The sequence below is a fragment of the Salvelinus alpinus genome, chromosome 33 (assembly GCF_045679555.1).
Source record: "Salvelinus alpinus chromosome 33, SLU_Salpinus.1, whole genome shotgun sequence".
Taxonomy (NCBI): Eukaryota; Metazoa; Chordata; class Actinopteri; order Salmoniformes; family Salmonidae; genus Salvelinus; species Salvelinus alpinus.
In genome coordinates this window covers 3,258,914-3,282,973 of record NC_092118.1, presented here as the reverse complement: position 1 = coordinate 3,282,973, position 24,060 = coordinate 3,258,914, and the positions used below count along the sequence as shown (strand labels likewise).

Here is a 24,060-nt window from a genome sequence, read left to right as displayed (position 1 = left end):
CCGCCCTGTGCAATTGGGTCCTGGACTTCCTGACTGGCCTCCCAGGTGGTGAGGGTAGGAAACAACATATCCACTTCGCTGATCCTCAACACTGGGGCCCCACAAGGGAGCGTACTCAGCCCCCTCCTGTACTCCCTGTTCACCCATGACTGCATGACCATGAACGTCTCCCACTCAATCATCAAGTTTGCAGACGACACAACAGTAGTAGGCTTGATTACCAACAACATCGATACAGCTTACAGGAAGGACGTGAGGGCACTCGGATTGTGGTGTTGGGTAAACACTCAACATCAATAAAACAAAGGAGATGATCGTGGACTTCAGGAAACAGTAGAGGGAGCACCCCCCTATCCACATCGACGGGACAGCAGTGGAGAAGGTGGAAAGATTTAAGTTCTTTGGCGTACAAATCATGGACAAACTGAAATGGTCCACCCTCAGGAGGCTGAAGAAATGTGGCTTGTCACCTAAAACCCTCACAAACTTTTACAGATGCACAATTGAGAGCATCCTGTCGGGCTGTTTCACCGCCTGGTACGGCAACTGCACAGCCCACAACTGCAAGGCTCTCCAGAGGGTGGTGCGGTCTGCACAATGCATCACCGGGGGCAAACTACCTGCCCTCCATGACAACTAGAGCACCCAATGTCACAGGAAGGCCAAAAAGATCATCAAGGACAACAACCACCGGAGCCACTGCCTGTTCACCCCGTTACCATCCAGAAGGCGAGGTCAGTACAGGTGCATCTTTAGCCCTAGGTAGCCTCAGTCATCAGGCAGTATTGGTTTGTTTTCACATTCATTCATTCAGTACGCTACGCCTGTTTTGTTCATCTGATTTGTTTTATTATTAAACTCTCTTTCTGCACCTGCCTTCTGCCTCACTGTGTATACTTCATAGAATACTGCCTCAGTAATTATGGAATTTGCAGAAGAAAAAGTCTCTGACTGTTGGTGAACAGGGATACCTACTCTGCCAACACCATGATCAGCTGGTTCAACAGTGTGTGGCTACAGAAGATGTTCTTCGTGTCCTCCACCATCTTGACGCTTGTTTCAGCCGTTTCAGCAGTCCCAAAGGCCTACCCAGCAGTCTGCCCAGGGAGGCGGTGCCTGATTGTCCCTCCCGGACAAGTATGATGGGACCCCGTCGAAATGCCATTGCTTCCTACTCCAGTGCTTCCTCTATTTTGCCCATCAGATGGGAGTCCCCACCATCGAGAAGTCCAAGGTTGCCACAGCCATTTCCCTGCTGACCGGAAAGGTGTTGGAGCTGGGTTCCTACGAGAGGTTCATGACTCTGTTCAGGGCAGTTTTGAACCATCTACCAGAGGGCAGAGAGGGAGGTGAGTGACTATTCCAAGGGTGCCCAGACTGCTGCTGAGTAGGCCCTCACCTTCCGGACCGTGGCATCCTGAGCCAGAGCCTGAAGCCAAGTAGGTAGGAGTCACACACATCTTCATGGTAGAGCGGAGTCGCCAGAGACAGCTGGGGCTCTGTCCCTATGGTGGCCAGGAGGGGCACCGGCTTCAGCGGTGTCCGGTGAGTCCCAACCCTAGTTCCACTAGGGCAGAGGAGTGGCCCCGTGATCTTCCGTCTCCCAGGGTAGGCGTGAGTATTCCATCATTGTTTTCCACCAAACCCTATCTGGTTTCCATTTCACTGGCTGGCTGGCTGGCCCTCAGGTGTTGTCTCTTCAGCTGTAGTGGACTCCGGTGCCACAGGGAATTTCATCAACCAGGCCCTGGCCTCCACCCTGAACATAACCTTGTACCCACTCTCCTCTCCTTTTACGGTCCAAGCCCTGGATAATCGACCATTGGGATCTGGCACAATCATGCACATCACAGCACCACTCACCTTCCACCGTGGGACCCATGCACCAGGAAAGCCTTCCCTACCTCATCAACTCCACACCCATACAAAAAGTAATCCTCGGCCTCCCTTGGCTCCAACGTCATAACCACATCAACTCCTGGTCAAGGATGAAAATCACCGCCCGGGCACCAGGATGCTGAAAGACCTGCTTTCCCGTACCCTGTGGTTCCACACCTATTGAGAGTCCGGTAAGAGCCCTCCAACCCATCATGTTGTCCTCCTGTATCGTTGGCCCCGTGTTTTGGGACATAGATGTGTACATCCGGCAGGCTCTGGAGAGGGAACCCGCTTCTGCTACCTGCCCTCCTGAACGCATCTACATCCCCAAGGGGGTAAGAGATTGGCTGTTGACCTGGGCACACACATCCCTCACCGCTGGACACCAAGGTATCACCCGCACAATTCAATCAATCTCCGATAAGTACTAGAGTCCCACCTTGGCGCAGGATGTCACCCGCTATGCCAACTCCTGTTCAATATGTGCCCAAACCAAATTTCCCGACATGCTCCAGCAGGGAAACGTCACTGATCTCCCTCCATTTGATGGTTTCACCACTATGATGGTTGTTGTGGACAGATTCTCTAAATCTTGCCGTTTTATCCCTCTCTCTGGTCTTCCCACCGCTCTCCAGGTTGCTGAGGCACTGTTGCATACAGGTCGGATGAACAGGAGCTCGAGAGGTTTTCAACTATGATACATCAGGATTTGTTGATGAGGAAACATACCCCTCCCCCCTATTTTGACCAGGAACCGCCTTTCTTTCATACAGAAAATGTAAAAGGTGTCTGGTTGATTACAGAGTTGAGTGTTTAGTCCATAAGCCATGAGCCAAAAACACACAGTAAAATACACTTTGTGATCTCAGAACAAGGCTTCAATCGCCTTGATAGACCTCTGCGATTGAAGCCTTTCTCTCAGTTCACAGAGTTTATTTTCCAGTGATTGGATGGACATTAGCCATCAGGACACACGGAAGAGGAGGCCGTGTAGCCCGTCTTTTCAGCCTAGCTTGGAGTCCCCCTTTCCTTCTTCTTCTTCATTGTTGGCGTAATTATTATAAACATTCTGAGAAAACAAAGTCATTATTAATGCAAAAATATCCATAAAAAAGCAGTTGAGCAGGAACCTGCAAGACACATTCCCTCCTCAGCGTTGACGTCTATGTGTGTGTGTGAGATTTCAGAATCTGACAGTCTCTCTGTTGTTTGTTGCTGGCAGGATTTACGAGCGAGTGATAGATCCACCTCAGATGGATCTGACCCTGGGCAGCGGAGTGTGGCTGGGTCAGCATAGCCATAAGCACGGCTTCTTCAAGGTAAAACAAACCTTTCACCACCATCTACACGATCACTGTAACCATATAATAAGCATGCATGGCTTCTTCAAGGTAACACAGTCTTCACTATCTTGTCATTCTATAGACGGCAGTACCATTTTTTCTCCCGAAAATATGATTTTACTAGACTTACCCTGAATTAAAAACAAAGAGTACTTGCTCACTAGCCAAATGTGTCCTTTGTAGCATGGTCATCTAGTGATTATCAGGTAAAACTGCCCTACCGTTCCTACACATCTATACTCGTAAAACATCCCTGTCAAGTTTAAAGTGTTTGTACACTATAGAGTACCACAGTATGAGTCATAATACCCATAAACCCTAGAGGTCAAACAGGGAATTGGTTCCAATTCATTTATCTCATAAGGGATTTTAGAAACAATGATTTTGGGGCTGTGTTGCGTGTAGGCTTACCCTGGCGTGACACTTTGATAACTGTGTAAGTCTCTCTAGCACAAGGTACACTTTTATCAATATATTCACATGTATGGACCCCCCCCAGAATGACCTGCTAATTAGCTTCTAATGTGGCTACCATAAAAAAACTACAAATGCCATGCTGATCTGGACGAGACTGCCAAATCGAGGCAAAGGTAAGAATCTCTGGATGAACTATCTAATGTTAGCTAAATGTAGTAATGAATAAAAAGGCAATATTTATTTAAATGGACAATTATGTGAACTGTCTTGTGCAGAGTTGTAATTGACACAATACCTGTTAGCAAAGGTATCAGCTTGAGAAGACATGCAGAAGCTTGCCGGGATTTGTAGTTTTGCATGATGTCTACTTTGATGCTAATTAGCATTTTCGAATTTGAGAGTAAAAAGCTGAATATATTGATAAAAATCACTTTGTCCAAGAGAGATTTACATGGTTATCAAAACTTCACGCCAGGGTAACTTTACACGAATCACAGCCCTTATTTTAATGGGAAAGATTAATGGTGGAAAAACGGACGCTAAGTTTTATGGGTATCATGACACCTACACTGTTGGGCTCTATTTATCACCATCAGTAACAACACCATGATATGGTAAGACTCTACATAATGCAACCTCAACATAGCTTTATTATTGAGAGAGTGGTAGGGAGAAAGAGGAAGGGGAATGGGGACATAAAAATAAAAATAGGAGGCATAGAGAGATCAACTGACCAATATTCCTACATCTTACACCCGCCCGCTGAGCAGTCGATGACCTATTTTCTATCTTCATTTCATCTCATGTATTGATCAGCAATACAGTGTAGAGCCTGAATAGATTATCCCATGCCTCCCAGGACACCCACAGTCTCAGTGCCTGTGTTCATTTGGGACACAGCCAGTGTCATCTTCTATTATCCACAGCATCTGTAGTACCCATACCTTGTAGTATGCTCTCTCCACCCGTATGATAATTACTGGGCCCACACAAACCATCAAGAACTCCTCTTCTCTTTCTCTAAGGAAGAAAAAAATCAGTGTTTAAAGACTGCTCTATATCATCTTGGTTTCATTCAGGCAGTTGAAACAGTAGCTGTCTAGCTCCAGTCTAAGGTGCAGCAGCGTTTAAGTTAGAGTTGATGGGAAGAAAGAGCTGAGACAGATGGCCTAGAAAACTAGAAGCGTTCAAGGTGTGACTGGGGATGAGGGAGGAGGGGATTTGTTTTGCTGTGTTCAGAGATTGATTTGCTGCAGGAAATGTGCTGGAAATTAAAATCACACCTACAGTACCAGTCAAAAGTTTGGACACACCTACTCATTCAAGGGTTTTTCTTTATTTTTACTATTTTCTACATTGTAGATTAATAGTGAAGATATCAAAACTATGAAATAACACATATGGAATCATGTAGTAACTAAAAAAGTGTTAAACAAATTATTTTATACTTGAGATTCTTCAAAGTAGTCACCCTTTGCCTTGATGACAGCTTTGCACACTCTCTCTCAACCAGCTTCATGAGGTGGTCACCTGGAATGTATTTCAATTAACAAGGGTGCCTTGTTAAAAGTTAATTTGTGGAATTTCTTTCCTTTTTAATGCATTTGAGCCAGTTGTGTTGTGTTATGACATGGTAGGGGGGTATACAGAAGAAAAGCTATATTTCTTAAAAGACCAAGTCCATATTATGGCAAGAATAGCTCAAAGAGAAATGACAGTCGATCATTACTTTAAGACATGAAGATCAATCAGGAAAATGTCAAGAACTTTGAAAGTTTCTTCAAGTGAAGTTGCAAAAACCATCAAGCGCTATGATGAAACTACCTCTCATGAGGACCACCACAGGAAAGGAAGACCCAGAGTTACCTCTGCTGCAGATGATAAGTTCATTAGTTACCAGCCTCAGATCAGAACTTTCAAGTTCAAGTAACATACACATCTCAACATCAACTGTTCAGAGGAGACTGTGTGAATCAGGCCTTAATGGTCAAATTGCTGCAAAGAAACCACTACTAAAGGACACCAATAAGAATAAAAGACTTGCTTGGGCCAAGAAACATGAGCAATGGACATTAGACCCGTGGTTGAGAGGTTCAAGTTCCTTGGTCTCCACATCAACAACAAACTAGAATGGTCCAAACACACCAAGACAGTCGTGAAGAGGGCACGACAAAGCTTATTCCCCCTTAGGAAACTAAAAAGATTTTGCATGGGTCCTGAGATCCTCAAAAGGTTCTACAGCTGCAACATCGAGAGCGTCCTGACCGGTTGCATCACTGCCTGGTACGGCAATTGCTCGGCCTCCGACCGTAAGGCACTTCGGAGAGTAGTGCGTACGGCCCAGTACATCATTGTGGCAAAACTGCCTGCCATCCAGGACCTCTTCACCAGGCGGTGTCAGAGGAAGGCCCTGAAAATTGTCAAAGACCCCAGCCACCCCAGTCATAGACTGTTCTCTCTACTACCACATGGCAAGCGGTACCGGAGTGCCAAGTCTAGGACAAAAAGGCTTCTCAACAGTTTTTACCCACAAGCCATAAGACTCCTGAACAAGTAACCAAATGGTTACCCGGACTATTTGCATTGTTTGCTCCCCCAACCCCTCATTTACGCTGCTGCTACTCTCTGTTTATCTTATATGCATAGTCACTTTAACTATACATTCATGTACATACTACCTCAATAAGCCTGACTAACCGGTGTCTGTATATAGCCTTGCTACTCTTTTTTCAAATGTCTTTTTACTGTTGTTTTATTTCTTTACTTACCTACACACCCACACCTTTTTTCCCACGCACTATTGGTTAGAGCCTGTAAGTAAGCATTTCACTGTAAGGTCTACACCTGTTGTATTCAGCGCACGTGACAAATACACTTTGATTTGATTTCTGTCCTTTGGTCTGATGATTGCAAATTTGAAATGTTTGGTTCCAACCGCTTCGTGAGACGCAGAGTAGGTGAACGGATTATCTCTGTGTGATTCCCACCGTGAAGCATGGAGTAGGAGGTGTGATGGTGTTGCTGGTGACACTTCAGTGATTTATTTAGAATTCAAGGCAAACTTAACCAGCATGGCTACCACAGCATTCTGCAGCGATACGCCATTCCATCTCGTTTGCGCTTAATGGGACTATAAGTTGTTTTTCAATAGGACCCAACACACCTCCAGGCTGTGTAACGGCTATTTGACCAAGAAGGAGAGTGATGGATTGCTGGCCTCCACAATCACTTGACCTCAACCTAATTGAGATGGTTTGGGATGAGTTGGACTGCAGATTGAAGGAAAAGCAGACAACAAGTGCTCAGCATATGTGGGAACTCCTTCAAGACTGCTGGAAAAGCATTCCTCATGAAGCTGGTTGAGAGAATGCCAAGAGTGTGCAAAGCTGTCATCAAGGCAAAGGGTGGCTACTTTGAAGAATCAAATTATAAAATATATTTGTATTTGTTTAACACTTTTTTGGTTACTACATGATTCCATATGTGTTATTTCATCGTTTTGATGTCTTCACTATTATTCTACAATGTATAAAATAGTAAAACATAAAGAAAAACCCTTGAATGAGTGGGTGTGTCAACTTTTGACTGGTACTATATACATTTATTACAACCACTTATTCACAGCTTATGCTATATCTTTTTTTAAAGCATAAAGGTCACATTATGCAATCCTAATCCATTACACATGCTGTCTCTAAATCAAATAAATTGGCTTTACTTTTAAAAAGTAAGAAAAACAATTTCTACAATTGTCACGATCGTCGTCAGGGTGGAAATGACCGGACCAAGGTGCAGCATGGTGAGCGTACATTTCTTTTTTATTTATAAATGTCGCCAACAAAACAAAGAATAAGGAAACGGCCGTGAAGCTTACTAGGGCTATACAGGCCACTAACAAAGTCAACTACCCACAAACAACAAAGGAAAAAAGGCTGCCTAAGTATGATTCCCAATCAGAGACAACGATAGACAGCTGTCCCTGATTGAGAACCATACCCTGCCAAAACATAGAAACAGAAAACATAGAAATAAAGAAACTAGAATGCCCACCCTAGTCACACCCTGGCCTAACCAAAATAGAGAATAAAAGCCTCTCTATGGCCAGGGCGTTACAACAATGTCTACATTGTGTACAGAACATATTTAGGTCAGAACACTTGTCAGCATTTGCAGTGTAGAGAGGGTTACAATAATGTTCTCTTGGAGTAGCGTACAGTAGTTCTCTATATGATCAGATACTGTATCTAAACCATAGCCATAAGGCAGTTTCGGCAAATGCCAGATTGGATGATTTTTAGCCCATTGGGACTGTCTAAATTGTGGTTTGTCCACAGAATTATCATTATTTGCCGTTGTGTTAAGAAGTGCCCAGAACAATGTCTAGTCCCAGTCCGTCCCTGCATTTAATGCGTATTAAAACATTCCAAATGTTTATCTGGGAGATGAAGCGAGGCTGTTATTGTTGTGGTCGATAAGGGTGGCTGAAGCCTCAGGTAGCCCGGGGAGCTGTGACACTTCTCCAGTTGTTCTTCTGCCCCCTCCTGTAGTTGTTTGCCTCTGCCATTCTCTCCATTCTCTCCATTCTCTCCTCTCCTGTGGTGCCATTCTCTACATGTTCTTCTCTGCTTCCATTCGCTCCTCTGCTTCCTCAGATAGAAAATGGGGAAAAGCAGACCCTATAGTCTCCTCCAGCAGGAGAGATGGTAAGAAATGTAGAGAGAGCAAGATACAAATTGAGAGAGGGAGAAAGATTTACAAAGAGAGAGAATGTTTTAGAGAGAGCTAGAGGGTGAGAGAGAAATTAAGAGAGCGAGAGAGATAAAAATTGGGAGGAAGAGAAATTGAGAGAGATCAAGGTGAATATATACAGAACGGGTGTGACAGAGAAAGAGGATAGCAGGTGAATAGACTAGTGGTAGTTTCTTCCATCAAGTGGAGTAGAGTGGCTCGGTGAGAGTGAGATAATGACTTTTAATAAAACATGTTGAGCCCTCTCAGAGGATGCATCCCAAATGGCATCCTATTCCCTGCATAGTGTACTACGTAGGAAATAGGGTTCCATTAGGGATATGCATCCAGAGGTTGTGCTTCTCCACATCATTGTCACTAGCTGAGAGAGATTTAGATTTAATGTTTAGTGTTTATTGTTTAGTATTCACGTAAGAAAAAGTGAAAATCTTACGCTTCGAGCTCCAACGTACTGGACAAAGTGAAATAATGAAAATAGTAACAAAAAACAACAAAAATATAAATAAACTCCGCAAAAAAAAGAAAAGTCCTCTCACTGTCAACCTTGTTAATTTTCAGCAAACTTATCCTTTCAATATTTGTATTAACATAAGATTCTACAACTGAGACATAAACTGAACAAGTTCCACAGACATGTGACTAACAGAAATTTAATTATGTGTCCCTGAACAAAAGGGGGGGTCAAAAGTAACAGTCAGTGTGGCCACCAGCTGCATTAAATACTGCAGTGCATCTCCTCCTCATGGTCTGCACCAGATTGGCCAGTTATTGCTGTGAGATGTTACCCCACTCTTCCACCAAGGCACCTGCAAGTTCCCGGACATTTCTGGGGGGAATGGCCCTAGCCCTCACCCTCCGATTCAACAGGTCCCAGGCGTGCACAATGGGATTGAGATCCGGGCTCATCGCTGGCCATGGCAGAACACTGACATTCCTGTCTTGCAGGAAATTACGCACAGAGCGAGCAGTATGGCTGGTGGCATTGTCATGCTGGAGGGTCATGTCAGGATGAGCCTGCAGGAATGGTACCACATGAGGGAGAAGGATTTTTCCCTGTAAAGCACAGCGTTGAGATTGCCTGCAATGACAACAAGCTCAGTCCGATGAAGCTGTGACACACCGCCCCAGACCATGACCGACCCTCCACCTCCAAATCGATCCCGCTCCAGAGTACAGGCCTCGGTGTAACGCTCATTCCTTTGGTGATAAACGCAAACCCGACCATCACCCCTGGTGAGACAAAACTGCAACTAGTCAGTGAAGATCACTTTTTGCCAGTCCTGTCTGGTCCAGCGAAGGTGGGTTTGTGCCCATAGGCGACGTTGTTGCCGATGATGTCTGGTGACGACCTGCCTTACATCAGGCCTTCAAGCCCTCAGTCCAGCCTTTCTCAGCCTATTGCGGACAGTCTGAGTACTGATGATGGGATTGTGCGTTCCTAGTGTAACTCAGGCAGTTGTTGTTGCCATCCTGTACCTGTCCCGCAGGTGTGATGTTCGGATGTACCAATCCTGTGCAGGTGTTGTTACACGTGGTCTGCCACTGCGAGGACGATCAGTTGTCCACCCTGTCTCCCTGTAGCACTGTCTTAGGCGTCTCAGTACGGACATTGCAATTTTTTGCCCTGGCCACATCTGCAGTCCTCATGCCTCCTTGCAGCATGCCTAAGGCACGTTCATACAGATGAGCAGGGACCCTGGGCATCTTTCTTTTGGTGTTTTCAGTCAGTAGAAAGGCCTCTTTAGTGTACTAAGTTTTCATAACTGTAACCATAATTGCCTACCGTCGGTAAGCGGTTAGTGTCTTAACGACCGTTCCACAGGTGCATATTCATTTATTGTTTATGATTCATTGAACAAGCATTGGAAACAGTGTTTAAACCCTTTACAATGAAGATCTGTGAAGTTATTTGGATTTTTACGAATTATCTTTGAAAGACAGGGTCCTGAAGAAGGGACGTTTCTTTTTTTGCTGAGTTTAGCACAATATATTGTGGCAGACCAGGGGGTTGGGTCAAAACGCTTACACAGATCAGACACGGACAGAGTAGGATTAGTTTCAAAGGTGTTTATTAAAATAATAGTTCAAAAGAAAAAAATAGGTCTCCCCCATGAGACCCTCTCCAGGGGTCTTCTTGGCTCTGGGTCTTGCTGTATCCTGGGATCAAAAACTGAACTCACTCCTGTTACCTCTCCAACCGTCCCCAACTATACGGGAGTCCTTTCTTCCCCCCACTCGCTCCCCTGTGTGCTGCCCTTCTGGCAGCTTTATGGGACTTGTACAGTTACAAGGTGTGTGTAATACAGACAAAACAAAACTGAAAAATGGATCGGTGGTGACTAGAAAGCCGGTAACGTCGACGTCGACCCGAACAAGGAGAAGGGCCGACTTCGGCGGAAGTCGTGACAGTACCCACCCTTGACGCGCGGCTCCAGCAGCGCGACGACACCGGCCTCGGGGACGACCCGGAGGGCGAGGTGCAGGGCGATCCCGGTGGAGACGGTGAAACTCTTGTAACATTGACGGATCTAGAATGTCCTCCACCGGTACCCAGCATCTCTCCTCCGGGCCCTCCACGAGCATCTCTCTACCCCTCCCACTCCACGAGGTACTGAAGGCCCCTCGCCCGACGCCTTGAGTCCATGATGGCTCTAACGATATACACCGGGACCCCCTCGATGTCAAGAGGGGGCGGAGGAACCTCCCGCACCTCAGACTGCTGGAGCGGACCAGCCACCACCGGCCTGAGGAGAGACACATGGAACGAGGGGTTAATGTGATAATCAGGGGGGAGTTGTAACCTATAACAAACCTCGTTCAGTCTCCTCAGGACTTTAAATGGCCCCACAAACTGCGGACCCAGCTTCCGGCAGGGCAGGTGAAGCGGCAGTTTTCGGGTCGAGAGCCAGACCCGATCCCCCGGTGCATACACCGGAGCCTCACTGCGGTGGCGGTCGGCACTCGCCTTTTGCCTCCTGATGGCCCGTTGTAGCCGCACATGGGCAGCGTTCCATGTCTCCTCTGAGTGCCGAAACCATTCATCCACCGCAGGAGCCTCAATCTGCCATGGTGCCAGGACCGGCTGATAACCCAGCACACACTGAAAAGGTGATAGGTTGGTAGAGGAGTGGCGGAGGGAGTTTTGGGCCATCTCCGCCCAGGGGATGTAAACCGCCCACTCCCCCGGCCGGTCCTGGCAATAGGACCTCAGAAACCTACCCACATCCTGGTTGACTCTTTCCACCTGCCCGTTGCTCTCGGGGTGGAAACCTGAGGTAAGGCTGACCGAGATCCCCAGGCGTTCCATAAACGCCCTCCAGACTCTAGACGTAAATTGGGGACCCCGATCAGAAACTATATCCTCAGGCACCCCGTAGTGCCGGAATACGTGGGTGAACAGAGCCTCCGCAGTTTGTAGAGCCGTAGGGAGACCGGGCAAAGGAAGGAGACGGCAGGACTTAGAAAACCGATCCACAACGACCAGGATGTGTGTAATACAGACAAAACAAAACGAAACTGAAAAATGGATCGGTGGTGACTAGAAAGCCGGTGACGTCGACCGCTGAACACCACCCGAACAAGGAGAAGGGCCGACTTCGGCGGAAGTCGTGACAGCGAGTTGGACACACATATTTGCATGAACACACATGCACTCATGCACACAGACATACACGCACACACACACACACACACACACACACACACACACAGATACTTTACATTCATAATTTGCCAGAAGGACTGCATTCACTTCTCCATTCTACATAAATCAATCATCTTGTATGAATCACATGTTGTCTACGGTAGGGCTACACTATTACTCCGAAGAGGCATTGTGATCTAATAATCTCCACATATATAGGGCTAATTGAAATAGACGCATCACATTGGCGAGGGAATATCCCCTTTGCCTGAGGTGTCTTGGTTGTTGAGTCACTGTCTGGCCTTTAGTTCTCCTTTTCTCTCCCTCTCGCTCTCTTCCGTACAAACCCCCAACCCCCTCTCTCTCTTTCTTGCTCTCTCTTACATACATCCTCCCCTTTCCCCTCCACCTCTCCCTCTCTCGCTTCAGGCTGTATTACCTGCTGATCAATAGAGGCAATGTATGGTCAGGACTCCCATAAACTCCCAAGAGACAGACAGCCACATCACTGGCCAAACACTTTCACTTCCATTCCACACTCATCACTGATGTCGCTGATTATTCGCTGTGGCATGTGTGTGTGTGTGTGTTTCTGTGTGTGTGCCAGCAACAAAGCCAGAGTTGAGCATGACCGGTAGTGTGTTTGTGTGCGTGGGCACGTTTGATCAACTCTGTTGTTCATCTCTCCTCTTGCCGAGGTCTTTCTCTAAAGTGACACAGGTGTTGCTCTCATTCAAGCTTAATGAATGCATTGTAAATGTATATTACAAATAAAATTCTAATCAAATTATATTTGTCACATACAGTTGAAGTCGGAAGTTTACATACACCTTAGCCACATACATTTAAACTCGTTTTTTCACAATTCCCGACATTTAACCCAGGTAAAAATGTCCTGTCTTAGGTCAGTTAGGATCACCACTTTATTTTAAGAATGTGAAATGTCAGAATAATAGCAGAGAGAATGATTTATTTCAGCTTTTATTTCTATCATCACATTCCCAGTGGGTCAGAAGTTTACATACACTCAATTAGTATGTGGTAGCATTGCCTTTAAATTGTTTAACTTGGGTCAAACATTTCAGGTAGCCGTCCAAAAGCTTCCCACTATAAATTGGGTTAATTGTGGCCCATTCCTCCTGACAGAGCTGGGGTAACTGAGTCAGGATTGTAAGGCCTCCTTGCTCGCACATGCTTTTTCAGTTCCGCCCACACATTTTCTAGGGATTTAGGGATTTGTGATGGCCACTCCAATACCTTGACTTTGTTGTCCTTATACCATTTTGCCACAACTTTGGAAGTATGCTTGGGGTCATAGTCCATTTGGAAGACCCATTTGTGACCAAGCTTTAACTTCCTGACAAATGTCTTGAGACATTGCTTCAATATATCCACATAAATCTCTTCCCTCATGATGCCATCTAGTTTGTGAAGTGCACCAGTCCCTCCTGCAGCAAAGCACCCCCACAACATGATGCTGCCACCCCCGTGCTTCACGGTTGGGATGGTGTTCTTCGGCTTGCAAGCATCCCCCTTTTTCCTCCAAACACAACGATGTTCATTATGGCCAAACAGTTCTATTTTTGTTTCATCAGACCAGAGAACATTTCTCCAAAAAGTACGATCTTTTTCCGTATGTGCAGTTGCAAACCGTAGTCTGACTTTTTTATGGCGGTTAAGGAGCAGTGGCTTCTTCCTTGCTGAGCGGCCTTTCAGGTTATGTCGATATAGGACTCGTTTTGCTGTGGATATCAAATCAAATGTATTTATATAGCCCTTCTTACATCAGCTGATATCTCAAAGTGCTGTACAGAAACCCAGCCTAAAACCCCAAACAGCAAGCAATGCAGGTGTAGAAGCACGGTGGCTAGGAAAAACTCCCGAGAAAGGCCAAAACCTAGGAAGAAACGTAGAGAGGAACCAGGCTATGAGGGGTGGCCAGTCCTCTTCTGGCTGTGCCGGGTGGAGATTATAACAGAACAATATGTTCAAATGGCCAGAAATGACCAGCATGGTCAAATAATAATAATCACAGTAGTTGTCGAGGGTGCAGCAAGTCAGCACCTCAGGAGTAAATGTCAGTTGGCTTTTCATAGCCGATCATTAAGAGTATCTCTACCGCTCCTGCGGTCTCTAGAGAGTTGAAAACAGCAGGTCTGGGACAGGTAGCACGTCCGGTGAACAGGTCAGGGTTCCATAGCCGCAGGCAGAACAGTTGAAACTGGAGCAGCAGCACGGCCAGGTGGACTGGGGACATCAAGGAGTCATCATGCCAGGTAGTCCTGAGGCATGGTCCTAGGGCTCAGGTCATCCAAGAGAGAGAAAGAAAGAGAGAAAGAGAGAATTAGAGAGAGCATACTTAAATAAACACAGGACACCGGATAAGACAGTAGAAGTACTCCAGATATAACAAACTGACCCTAGCCCCCCGACACAAACTACTGCAGCATAAATACTGGAGGCTGAGACAGGAGGGGTCAGGAGACCGCATCCGATATAGATTATTTTGCACCTGTTTCCTCCAGCATCTTCCCAAGTTCCTTTGCTGTTGTTCTGGGATTGATTTGCACGTTTCGCACCAATATACGTTCGTCTCTAAGAGACAGAACGTGTCTCCATGCTGAGCGGTATGACGGCTGCGTGGTCCCATGGTGTTTATACTTGCATACTATTGTTTGTACAGATGAACGTGGTACCTTCAGGCGTTTGGAAATTGCGCCCAAGGATGAACCAGACATTTGTGGAGGTCTACAATTTATTTTCTGAGGTCTTGGCTGATTTATTTAGATTTTCCCATGATGTCAAGCAAAGAGGCACTGAGTTTAAAGGTAGGCCTTGAAATACATCAACAGGTACACCTACAATTGACTCAAATGATCAGTTAGCCTATCAGAAGCTTCTAAAGCCATGGGGAGTTCCTCTCCATGGCGTTGAGGCGATTGGAGAAGAAGGCGCTGGAATGTAACTTGAGGTCCAGGGCAGAACACTGGGAAAGGACAGTCCCCACTCCGACATCCTAAGCATCGGCCTCCACCACGAATTCGCGGGACGGGTCAGGATGGTACAAAGATGGAAGCTGCGGTGAAATGGTGTTTGAGATCCCGGTACGCTCGGTCAGCAGCTGGGGACGTGAATGGAATCTCGGGAGAGGTGAGTGTAGAAAGGGGAGGAGCCAAGGTGCTGTAACCCCGGATAAAGCGGCAATAAAAGTTGGCGAATCCCAGGAAACGTTGCAGTTGCACTCTGGATGTAGGCTGGTTTCAATCCACCACCGCTCTCACCTCTCCGGGATCCATCTGTACACTTCCTGCAGCGATGATGTAACCCAGGAAGGGGATGGTGGAGCAATGGAATTCACACTTCTCTGCTTTCAAAAAAATCTGGTTCTCCAGGAGGCGTTGGAGAACCTGTCGGACGTGAAGCACATGTTCTTGGCGGAGCGGGATAAAACAAGGCTGTCGTCGAGGTACACAAAGATGAACCGGTTCAACATGTCGCAGAGAACATCATTCACCAGAGCCTGGAACACAGCAGGGGCATTGGTAAGGCCAAATGCCATGACCAGATACACTTAGTGACCACTGGCCATGTTAAAGGCAGTTTTCTACTCGTACCATTCCCGTATCCACACCAGGTGGTAGGTGTTCCATAGGTCCAGCTTGGATAACACAGTGGCCCCCTGGAACGGATCGAAGGCCGAGGAGATGAGTGGTAACGGGTAGCGGTGCTTCACCATGATGTCGTTGAGGCCACAGTAGTCGATACATGGGCGCAGGGTTTTGTCCTTCTACACAAATAAGAACCCTATGCCGGCGTGGGAGGCAAAAGGATGGATGAACCCTACAGCTAGGGAGTCCTCAATGTAGATCTCCATGGCCTTTGTCTCCGGACCCGACATAGAGTACAGTAATCCCCAGGGCAAGGTGGTGCCTGGGAGAAGGTTGATCCCGCAGTCATAGGGTCAGTGCAGTGGAGAAGAAGTGGCCCGGGCCTTACTGAACACCTCCCGCAGTAATGGAGGCGAGGTCCGGGGCAACTTCCGAGCCCCCAAGAAGACGTCCGGGGCAGGCTGCACTGACTTCAGACATTGAGCGTAGCAGAACGGGCTCCAGCCCATGGTGGCACCAGCAGACCAGTCAATAAGGGGATTGTGTCGCTGAAGCCAAGAGAATCCCAATACCACGGGAACTTGAGGAGACTTAATAAGCAGGAATTGGATTGTCTGGCTATGGTTCCTTGACACATGTAGGTTGATGGGGGTGGTATTGTGGGTGACCCGGCCTATAGAGCGTCCATCCAGCACTCTAAAGTCAATGGGAATGGAGAGGGCGTGAGTGGGGATGCCCAGCTTGGATGCCAGGGTAGCGTCCATAAAGCTCTCATTGACTCCAGAGTTGATGAGTACCCGGAGAGATTTAGACTGGTTCCCCACAGAAAGATGGCAGGAAAAGGGGTGTGAGTAAGGGGAGAGGAAAAGTTCTCAGTCTGGCTCACCAGAGTATTCGCTCCTACCAGTGTGCCTGGTCTTTCAGTGGACAGGCGGCCACGAAATGACCAGCAGTCCCGCAATACAGGCAACTCTTTGTGTGATGCCTGTATAGCCGTTTGGCAGGGGACAGCTTAGCTCTTAGCACAGAACGGCAGGCAGTCTCGGGGTCAGGGCAGGCAGAGGTCAATAATCGGGAAAACAGGGACTAGAAAAAGACAGGTGCAAGGGGAAAAACGCTGCTAGGCTTGATGAACAAAATGAACTGGCAACAGACAAACAGAGAACACAGGTATAAATACACTGGGGATAATGGGGAAGATGGGCGACACCTGGAGGGGGTGGAGACAAGCACAAAGAAAGGTGAAACAGATCAGGGTGTGGCAAGTGAAGTAATATCTAACAATACACGCAATCTAAAGTAAAGGAAGGGAATTAAGAATATATACATTTTTGAACGAGCAATGTCAGAGCGGCATAGACTAAGATACAGTAGAATAGGACAGAACACAGTATATACATGCAAAATATGTCAGTATTATTAATGCAACCACTGTGTTAGATTTTTAAAAATAACTTTACCACAACATACATGCGTTATTGTGAGACAGTGCTCACCTATTCTCCGCCGTGTTGGAGTCAACATATTACACAGAAATACGAAATAACATCATAAATGTTGTCTTACTTTTGCTGTTCTTCCATCAGAATGTTGTGCAAGGAGTCCTAGGTCCAGAATAAATCGTTGTTTGGTTTTAGAATGTCCATTTCTTCTGTCGAATTAGCAACTTTGGCTAGCCATGTCGAGCTCACGTGTCCATCATCTCTTGACGCATGGAACGAAAAATTCCAAAATTCCCAATAAACGTTGAATAAACTGATCAAACTCGGTTGAAAAATCCTACTTTATGGTGTTTTTCTCATATGTATCAAATAATATCAGAGCTATCCGCCGTGTATACCGAACGCTTTTCAGAAGACAATGTCGAGTTCCCCCGCGCGCCGTCGAAAACTGACAAAATGCCGGACCTGCCACTCCAAAAGCTCTTATTCGGCCTCACATCAAGCTAGACACCCCATTCAACCTTCTACTGCCTGTCGACATCTAGTGGAAGGCGTATGAAGTGCATACAGATCGATAAATAAAAGCCAGTTGAATAGGCAGGCCCTGACACAGAGCCTCGTTTTCAGATTTTTCACTTCCTGTATGGAAGCCAAATGAGTTCTGTTTTACTCACAGATATAATTCAAACAGTTTTAGAAACTTCAGAGTGTTTTCTATCCAATAGTAATAATAATATGCATATTGTATGATCTAGAACAGAGTACGAGGCCGTTTAATTTGGGCACGATTTCTTCCAAAGTGAAAACAGCGCCCCCCTATTCACTTAACCTCGCCCTCTGGATGATAGCGTGGTAAACAGGCAGTGACTCGGATGGTTGTTGTTCTTGATGATCTTTTTGCCTTCCTGTGACATTGGATGTTGTAGATGTCCTGGAGGGCAGGTATTTTGCCACCGATGATGTGTTGGGCAGACCATACCATCCTCTGGAGAGCCCTGCGTTTGCTGGCTGTGCAGTTGCCGTACCAGGCGTTGATACAGCCCGACAGGATGCTCTGAATTGTGCATCTGTAAAAGTTTGTGAGGGTTTTGGCCAAGCCAAATATCTTCAGCCTCCTGAGGTTAAAGAGGCGCTGTTGTGCCTTCTTGGGTGGACCATTTCAGACTGTCAATACAGTTACACACAAAGAGATACACAAAACTTGGCTTGAGAAATAGAATTTAAATGGGTTTTTATGGGTTTCACAAACCCCCACAAACCCTTGGGTCCTTCCGGACCCAATATAAAAATAGACTGTCCTCTTCTCTGTCACTATGAACAGACTTTAATTGTTCTATTATGCTGGGTATTTTCCCCTTGTTTTAATTGGCATGCTGCTTTGGGTTAGTTTGACCATCCAGACTGGTCTCATAGACTAGACATAACATAGTAAACGTAAATCCGAGATACTCAAATGTGTATGATATGTTACGTTTGTTATGCTTACATGAGATATAATTTTACTTAAGGCAAAAACATAGGGAGGGTGGTTGGCCGGGGTGGATGGGTGAGCGCATAACGTGAATGTCTAGTGTAACCGATGTGAAATGGCTAGCTAGTTAGCGGTGGTGCGCGATAATTGCGTTTCAATCGGTGACGTCACTTGCTCTGAGACCTTGAAGTAGTTGTTCCCCTTGCTCTGTGGAGCGATGGGTAACGATGCTTCGTGGGTGACTGTTGTTGATGTGTGCAGAGGGTCCCTGGTTTGAGCCCAGATTGGGGAGAGGAGAGGGAGGGAAGCTAAACTGTTACACTAGCAACCCAAAGGTTGCGAGTTTGAATCTCATCATGGACAACTTCAGCATTTAAGCTAATTAACAACTTTGCAACTACTTAGTTTCTACTTTTCAACGACTTAGCATTTCTGCTAACCCTTCCCCTAATCCTAACCATAACCATTTAAACTAACTTCTAACTTTAACCCTAACCTTAACCCCTAACCCATAGAGCTATATAATGTTACCGTTAGCCACCTACCCACCTAGCTACTAACCTTAGCCACAACAAATTGGAATTCGTAGCATATCATACATTTTGAAAATTCGTAACATATTGTACGAATTGGAATTTGTAACACATTGAAACAATTGTAATTCGTAAAATATCATACTAAATGGATGATGGACATCCACAAATTAATACATACCATACGAAACGTAACATACAGGTATCATACTATGCTGAACAAAAATATGAACGCAACATGTAAAGTTTTCATGAGCTGAAATAAGAGGCCAGAAATTTTCCAGATGCACAAATAGCTTATTTATCTCAAATTGTGTGCACAAATGTGCTTACATCCCTGTTAGTGAGCATTTATATTTTGCCAAGATAATCCATCTACCTGACAGGTGTGGCATTTTAAGAAGCTGATTAAACAACATAATCATTACAGAGGTGCACCTTGTGGTGTGGACAATAAAAGGCCACTCTAAAATTAGAAGTTTTGTCACACAACACAACGCCACAGAAGTTTTGAGGGAGCGTGCAATTGGCATGCTGACTGCAGGAATGTCCGCCAGAGCTGTTGCCAGAGAATTGAATGTTAATTTCTCTACCATAAGCCTCCTCCAACGTTGTGTTAGAGAATTTGGCAGTACGTCCAACCGGCTTCACAACCGCAGACCACGTGTAACCATGCCAGCCCAGGACCTCCACATCTGGCTTCTTCACCTGTGGGATTGTCTGAGATAAGCCACCCGGACAGGAGTATTTCTGTCTGTAATAAAGCCCTTTTGTGTGGAAAAACTCGTTCTGTTTGTCTGGGCCTGGCTCCCAAGTGGGTGGGCCTATGCCCTCCCAGGCCAACCCATGGCTGCACCCCTGCCCAGTCATGTGAACTCCATAGGTCAGGACCTAATGCATTTATTTAAATTGACTGATTTCCTTTTATGAACTGTAACTCAGTAAAATCATTGTAATTGTTGCATGTTGTGTTTATATTTTTGTTCAGTATAAATGGAGTGTCTCGGATTTATATGCAGAATAATACGAATTGCTCTGAGACCACATTGGACCATCACAGTGACTGACACACAGACGAACCGCCGCCCGCCCCTGCACACACACATAAATACATACACTAGTGCTGAGTGATTAACCAACATTTCTGCTATTATTTGTTTTTTAAACAAATAATTGACCAAAGCTGGTTCAATTATTTGAATTTCATTTAATTCTGTTTTTTTCTGTGACCTCAATGTGCAGTTTCCGTAGAGATAAATCAGACCAAGCTTGAACTGTGCGATGTAGTAGGGAGTAGTAGGACATAATGTGGTAATTAACTACAATGACCATAATCCATTGCACAACCGCTTAAACTTGTCCATTCTGTGCGGAGCAGACATGGAGACTGACCGCCTGTGAACACTCGGGAGCAGAGAAGATAGAACGCGCGAACGAGAGGGATTGAATGCAGTTGTTTCGAGAGTCTGAAAATACATGATCTAAATGATTGATAGTTGGTATTCAGCAGTCATAAAAGTATGCCTTATTTACTTTGAAGTATGCCTTATTTACTCAGACAGCAGCTCTATAGAGATGAGATGATGACTTGGAATTAAATATTAAAGTAATCAAATATAACTGTCACCACCAGTTAGACCCATGCAGTTTCTTATTAGTCACTATCAGCCCTTTTTTATATATTTGTGTATATTTATATATATATAATTTTTATGTGTATCTCTTCTCTCTCTCTCGTTCTCTCTCTGTCCCCCTCTTTCTCCCTATTTTTCTTTCTCACCTTCCCCACAGGGTACCATTCAGGATGTCAAACTAATTTTTGCTCCAAACGGCTACATCACACAATGTCCCAACCTTAATCGCAGTAAGTATAGTAACTGTTATTACCCTTAGCTCTGAGCACGTATTTATAAAAGTAAGAGTCCTACTCTAGGATCAGTTGAGCTTTTTAGATAGTAATGAATACAATTGTATGGACAGGGAAGACCTGATCTTAGATCAGCACTCTTACTCAGAGGTACTTTATGATTACAAGCTCAGTATGATTAGCTTGTTGTTGAGGACACAGTACGGGTTATTCCAACATGTTCCTTGTCCTAAATGTTCCCGTCCTCTTCTTCGTTTTGTCTGGAAAGTGAAGAGGTACTGAGAGAAAGTGGAGATGGCATCCAATAATGTCTCGTTAGCTATACTCCAGTCTCTGTTACTCTTACTAATCCCTCATCATTAGCCAGTGGAACTCCATCTATGTTCTCTCTCTCCCTCTTTCTCGTTCACTCGTTCTCTCACACCTACACACGCACGCACGCACACACACACACACGGACACACCTTTTCCCTTTGTCTTTGTCATTTAAATTACATTTTCAAACCTCCCTCCCTCTCTCTCTTTCTCTCTCTCCCTCCTTTTTATTGTCAAACAAATGAAGATGCAGGGCTTGTGTTGTGCACTTGTGGCGATGCTACTGTCTCTGTGGCTGATCAATAAGGCATGCAATCATAGTCTGTCACTCCACTCATCGATATTTGTGTGAACCAGGACTCGCGTCGCACTCGAGAAGCCAATATAGCTCTATTAGGTACAGGACAACAAGCTGCTTAATATTATTATAGAAGTGAACTTTTCTTTCTTCAAACATGCATAAAACATTGTGTAAAAGACAAAAAAAAGAAAATGACCAACAATCCTCTGAAAAAAGAGCCACGTGGCAAGATAGGAAGTGCAAGGAGATGAGTTCAATCACTCAATGTTCTATAGCTTTGGTTATCCTCTTATATTTTGAGCAACAATGTTTTAGTAAAATTTGTATAAATGTACCTCTTCTCTTTTTCTCTTATTTTGCCTCCTCTCTACCTCCTTCCTTTTCTCTTGTCCTTTACTCTTTTATCCCCTCTCCCACTCCTGTCTTTCTTTGTCCATCCTTTTCTCCTGTTGAGCCTGTCCGACATGCAGTGATTTCCTGAGCCTGGTGCAAGGCATCATGGACCTTCAGGAGTTGCTGGCCAAGATGACCCTGAAGGTGAGAGTGACCACCCATTCAAAAAAATTGCATTTTGAACTTTAACCTCAAACAAGCGACCTTATAAGTGATGTGGTGTGAGGCTTTATGTCCCAACATTCTACCTGAGAGACCTTAGTCTGGGAACATGAACACGCTCACCCGCGCACACACACACACCCGCACACACGCACACACACACACAAAAAGCCTTGAATCAAAGCCCTCTCTTCCTTCTCCAAAGGGCAGGTAGGTATGATCAGAGGTCATACAACAGACACACACACACACACACACACACAGGATAGGTATGATCGGAGATCACAGTGGTGTCATTAAATGGCAGCCGTCTCGGCCCTGTGGGACACTAACAGGGGCTGAACATGATGTTCCTCTCAGCATGATACTCAAGCATGTGCATGTATATGTATGTGTGTGTGTGAAGCAAGGACAGCCCACCAGCCAGACCTAGGCTTGGAGTCATCCCACTGTAAATAACTTCCTCCTCCTTCATTATAATAGACCCGAAGCTCTCACTTTGTCAATATCCCAATTGGCACCCTATTCCCTATTTTGACTAGGGCCCATAGGGTTCTGGTCAAAAGTAGCGCACTATATAGGGAATAGGGTGGTATTTAGGGCACAGACTGTCTGACTTCCCTGCTTACACAGCAACGCAGCGTGTAGAAATGGCACTTTCCTCCCCTCGTGGCTGTGAACGAGGGAGGGTGGGATAGAGTGATGAAAGGGAAGAGGGTGATGGAGGTGGTGGATGAATAATTGCTAACCTCTTGGTGCCCGGCTAGCTGTATAATATGCAGTGTCAGGGAGAGTGAGCTGAGAATAGAAGTTCCATGCATGAATTAGCAGTGGCTGTGTGTGTGTGTGTGTGTGTGTGTGTGTGTGTGTGTGTGTGTGTGTGTGTGTGTGTGTGTGTGTGTGTGTGTGTGTGTGTGTGTGTGTGTGTGTGTGTGTGTGTGTGTGTGTGTGTGTGTGTGTGTGTGTGTGTGTGTGTGAGAGATAGAAGGGGTTGCAAATGAGCTTAGTCAGAGCCTATATGCATGTTTTGTGCTGTTGATGACATGAAATGGATGACACACACACTTTTCGACAGTCTTGTAGCATGTCATATCTTGGCTTGAGTATACTGCAAGTGTAGTCTATTTTATTACGTCTTCAATATATTTTCCCTGAGTACGAACTCATGCACGTATGCTACTCATGCACGCATGCACGCACACACACACACACACACACACAAATACATAAATGATTGGTATGTCCCATCGTACCCTTATGATGCTGGTGCTATGGTGCTGTGGAAGCCAGCCTGTAGTGGTCCCGTAAAACAGGAAGATCAGAATTTAAAAAACGTAATGTTAGATAGTTCCTCACCCTGGAGTCCCCTCAGTCTATGGAGGAAATATCTAACATCAAGTTGCAAAATACTGAACTTGGCCTTTAAGCATCACCATATTATTTTGAAATAGTTCTTCAAATAATGTGCTTTTTGACAGCTCCTGTATCCAAAGCTCATGGCTCAAATTTGACAAAAATTACAATTATTTGTGTGATTGATGTAGGCTTACCTTGGCATGACATTATTGATAGCCGTGTGATTCTATCTCGGAGATGAATTGGCTACTCTTAGCAAACAAGTAGTGAACCTACATAAGCTACTGGGGAATCCACACCCTCCTACTTCCTCTTCTACCCCAGTTAACGGATGCCCGCTCTGGCCAGGTGGAAGTGTCAACGCCGTGTCGTCTCTCCACAGCCGACTGGCCGGTACTCTGCAGGGATCCCTCCTTGACGGGGTCTCCCCCTTCCCTGGAGAATGGAGCTAGAAGGATGCTCCTGGATGACTTGGTGGATGTTCCTGTTCTCAATCCAAACATCCAGCCATGGAGATATGGAAGTCGAACAGCGTCCTCTGGCATTGGGGGCCTCCTAGACCAGACACAGACCAGAAACAGC

General features: G+C 45.6%; 1 protein-coding gene across 2 annotated transcripts in view; it reads left to right on the top strand.

Moving 5' to 3' along the window:
• LOC139563269 (protein kinase C-binding protein NELL1-like) overlaps positions 1 to 24,060 on the top strand; it is a 498,410-nt gene that overhangs the window by 189,174 nt on the left and 285,176 nt on the right. For both annotated transcript variants that reach the window (XM_071381775.1, XM_071381774.1), the window contains exons 5-7: positions 3,101 to 3,197; positions 20,876 to 20,948; positions 22,022 to 22,104. In XM_071381775.1, coding sequence (XP_071237876.1) covers positions 3,101 to 3,197; positions 20,876 to 20,948; positions 22,022 to 22,104 — 253 coding nt within the window. The remainder of the gene's footprint in view (positions 1 to 3,100; positions 3,198 to 20,875; positions 20,949 to 22,021; positions 22,105 to 24,060) is intronic.